The sequence below is a fragment of the Saccostrea cucullata genome, unplaced genomic scaffold, assembly GCF_032062105.1.
Source record: "Saccostrea cucullata isolate Sc308-1 unplaced genomic scaffold, CSIRO_AGI_Scuc_v1 ctg4151, whole genome shotgun sequence".
NCBI classification, from domain to species: Eukaryota; Metazoa; Mollusca; class Bivalvia; order Ostreida; family Ostreidae; genus Saccostrea; species Saccostrea cuccullata.
In genome coordinates this window covers 30,985-34,972 of record NW_026937426.1, presented here as the reverse complement: position 1 = coordinate 34,972, position 3,988 = coordinate 30,985, and the positions used below count along the sequence as shown (strand labels likewise).

Genomic DNA, 3,988 nt, shown 5'->3' with positions numbered 1-3,988 from the left:
AGGCGTAACAATATTTATAAATCGACTCCTAGGGTACCCCTTAGCGAGTCAGCTGGGATATGTAATTGCCTCCTAGGGGATTCCTTAGCGAGGCTACCTGGTCCGCTTGCCTGTCCTGGTGGACTTGGGGGTGACTTGTGACTTTCTGGCTCTAATGGGAGGCATGATTTTTTGCTAAACAGTTCTCGGAGGCTTTAAACAATTATCAAAGTGCAGAACCGCTGGGAACGCTATAGAACAAGAGGAGGAAAACGCCACGTGCGCCCCTCTTTTATACTCGCGGCAATCGGGGGAACGTGTCAAAAGACTTACCCCCTGTGTTTTCGGAAATCAATTAAATGCGTTTAATGAGCAATTGCTTTAAACGACATTATAGTTAAAATATATTCAAAATTCGGATGGCGGAACAGGACAAAATCTCTTAATTTACGATCAAACATTTAAAAATATTTACACTCAAAGCCTGTATAAAATGGCTTAAAAACGGAAAAAATCTTAGACATTCAAATTACGAATTGTTACATCGTTTCATATATCAAATTATGACTTAATATTTTGCTTTGTTAATAAGAAGTTGTTTTCAGAAGGTAGACAGGCCTTTCTTGAAAAAGGCAAAAGGATGACGTTGTACGACGGTTGTCCAGGAAAATCGTGGAAAAAACGTTTTTCTCGGAAAATAATGATCGCACTAAGCTGAAATTCGAAGCAAATGTTTATTTATCATTTTAAAGTGCATCATAATTGTTTTTATAAAACATAAACAAAAATAAAGATTACATTATGCTTGAATGTGCACAGAGTACAGTCGTATACGGCGCACGTTAAAGAATCTAGGGTTTCATTACAGAATAAACAATGATTTTTTTAAATAAAAGTGTTGAATAGATAAAAGTGATTTAAAATTATCCTGTTTTTAATCCATTATCTATAATATCGTCTTTTTAAAAATTTTAGGCATTTGCTTAGTTTTTGGCATTTCCCCCGCGCATTCAATATCGGAAAGTGGTTAACACAACACACGGAAAATCGCGACGTTTGATGACGTTACGCCGCACCGTAGAGTACAAAATATGTAGTTTAGTTTAGTGTAGATGTAATAATGACACCTTAAGAGACTTTTAAGTTTAAATGAATACAGAAGAAAAAATTAAAAATATCACAGCTATATGGTAATAGCTAAAGACGCTGTCACTGCAGACCGTCGATTTAAGATTGCCTTTTCAATTGAATGATAGTGATAATACTATCCTACTGTCCATAACTTATTAATTTACATGTATCTTTAAAATGGTCCCATTTGTACTAAACATTGGTTCCTCGACTGTGCATCAATGAAATTCCTTAATTTGTGTGGGACTTATCCAACTTCTTTTAACAAAGAGGAAACGTGACGCTTCTTCAGAAATTTTGACGTCATCTGTGCACCGTAAGGCGGCAAAACACATAGCATAATTTTTTGTGACATTGTACATTTAGAACGCCATGAGGACATATTGTTCTATTTTGCTCCGTTGTTGCAAAACATGTTGATTTCAATTAAATAACATGATTTCTATTAAATCACATGGAATGAAACTTCATATATCAACAAAATAAAATAAATTTTTGACATTTGATAATACATGTCCTCAATCAAATTTATTGAAGATTGTATAACGAAGATTTGAATGGCCTGCTCTCTTTACGGAATTCTGTATATTTTGGTAAATATATAAATATTTCCTTTTTTTAATTTCCTGTATTTATCTTTCTGCATTCCAACATTAAATTTTGAAAATTATAAGGAAATGCAGACATGAAGTGGTCAATTACAGTCTACAAAATCGTCCCTGTTACTTAAAAGGAAATAATCAATTTGTACATATTATAAGGAAGTTTCGCACTGCTATATTCTTTTCCATAAGAGGAACGGTAATATTTTTTAAATTCAAAATATTGTATTAGAGAAAGGACATCAACAATGTCTGACTGATTGCTACTGTATGTAGTTTGATGCTAGTTTGTAGGATAGATAAAAAAGGTTTGACAAAATTCATGCAATATGTTCAAACAGTGTTATAAAGTGTTTTCTTAAGAGTGTATTAGCACTGCTTCTGTATTTCTAATTTTAATATGCAGATATAACAGCGACACAATATGATTTCATATATACTAGTATGTAGCATGTTTAGTGTTCCTTATAATTTTTCAAGATTGTTCTACAAATATTCCCATCGGAGTTGCAATAGCGATGGGAATTTCAATTGGCATTCTTATTGGCGTATTAATTAGTGTGGCAGTGTTTGAATTCATTAAAAGAAGGATTTGGTTTGAGTCCAGTAGAAGGTATGCATTTTTTCTTCATCGTTCATGCTCTTTTTCTATCATATAATTAAATACGATTAAAATTCTTCATTTATATTTTCTTTGGAAAAAATAAAATTTTTAAAGGAAAAATAAAAAATTAAAATACATCATATATATGAAAGCTTGAAAGATGTTTTGTAGCACATATACACTATATGTGTCTATTTTTAACTATGTGTATGAAGGGCAGCAGATGGTCTGAGTTATGCCGAATATGAAAATGAAGCAATTTCTGAGGACGACATCGATAATAAAGTATGAAAAAAACCAATTCTTATCAATTTTAGTAAATGTTAATAGTATTCGCCAACATCATTCATAAAAAAAATATTCTTTTAGGCCAAAGAGGATTACCAAACTCTGATAGAACAGCATCACAAATCTACTCAACTTATACAAACCACAGGCGAACCTTTTAAGTTTGAAGAAAAACAGCGAGGGAGATACAAGAAAAGTGATCGCGATACGTACATATCTATTGATGAAGCAGACTGAATCGGCAAAAAAGACAAAAATTCTATGTATACAGACAAACAAGACGAAGAAAAACCCGAAACTATTTGCTATTCTGACAATGCTGTAAAAAGAAACAAGAATCGTGATACATATCTTTCTCCTGCTGAAGTAACACACGACGGCAAAAAAAAATCATGCTTTCAGTCACACATGCGCACAGGAAGTAGGATATGGGAAATACCATCGTGACACATACCTGTCTATCGGGGAAGCAACTCAAGACACTAAGAAAGACAACATATTAGTATACCCCGCCAAACAGGGAGATGAATACAGGAGAAGTGATACCTATCTAGCTCTTGACGAAGCAACAAAAGACGATTTCAGTCCTTCGACAGTCGATCATTACATGTTTTTTGCAGGCAACACGGTTAGTCATTTGGACGTGTAAGAAGAATACTTTGAAGTCGTTTTATTTTGTGGATCAATATTCAAGGATTAGAAAATTTTTAATGATTGATGTGGACATAATTTTGGGGGGTTAGTCCTTAATACAGAAGACATAATTAAAATAACAAAATGATGATAATAACAGCAAGAGAACGTTAATTATAATGAAACAACGCATTCTTCCAAATATGACGCTATTTTGCACATGTTAAGTTTAACTAATTGATGAAAATTTCTTTATAATTATATATATTTTTTTATTTCAAGAACCCAGCTCAATAAAGTAAATAAAAAGTGTGCTTAAATATAACAAAATAAAAATGTACATGCATAGTTGATAAGAAATGTGTTTGTTGTATGATTATCAAATTTAGATAAAAATAGAAGATATATTAAAATCAAATGAAACATATAGACATATTAAACGTTATTCAATATCTAAAGTCCATAAAACAGTACATAATAGGAGCAGAGCAAACACGAACCTCCGAAACATTAGAAATGGGAGGAGTGAGCATCCCCTGCCGACCGGTCACTCCCGCCGTGTGCTCCTTGTAATGATCGGGAAATAACGGAAAAATCCGTCGTCAATTCAGTGTATAAACAAATGGACTAAGAATTGATATGAAAAACTTCAGTTAGCATTTGACTCAATGATAAATTGTATTTACTGACAAGGTCATTGTATCGACTAAAGAACTTACCAAATGACGATTTTAAACAAATCTGCTGATAT

At 32.8% G+C, this 3,988-nt stretch overlaps 1 protein-coding gene across 1 annotated transcript; it reads left to right on the top strand.

The window, feature by feature from the left end:
• Positions 1-2,198: 2,198 nt before the first annotated feature.
• Positions 2,199-3,321, top strand: LOC134248194 (uncharacterized). The gene is made up of 3 exons (XM_062730618.1): positions 2,199-2,325; positions 2,532-2,601; positions 2,686-3,321. The coding sequence occupies exons 1-3, from the start codon at positions 2,231-2,233 to the stop codon at positions 2,839-2,841; spliced, it is 321 nt and encodes a 106-aa protein (XP_062586602.1). The 5' UTR covers positions 2,199-2,230; the 3' UTR covers positions 2,842-3,321.
• The last annotated feature ends 667 nt before the right edge of the window (positions 3,322-3,988 follow it).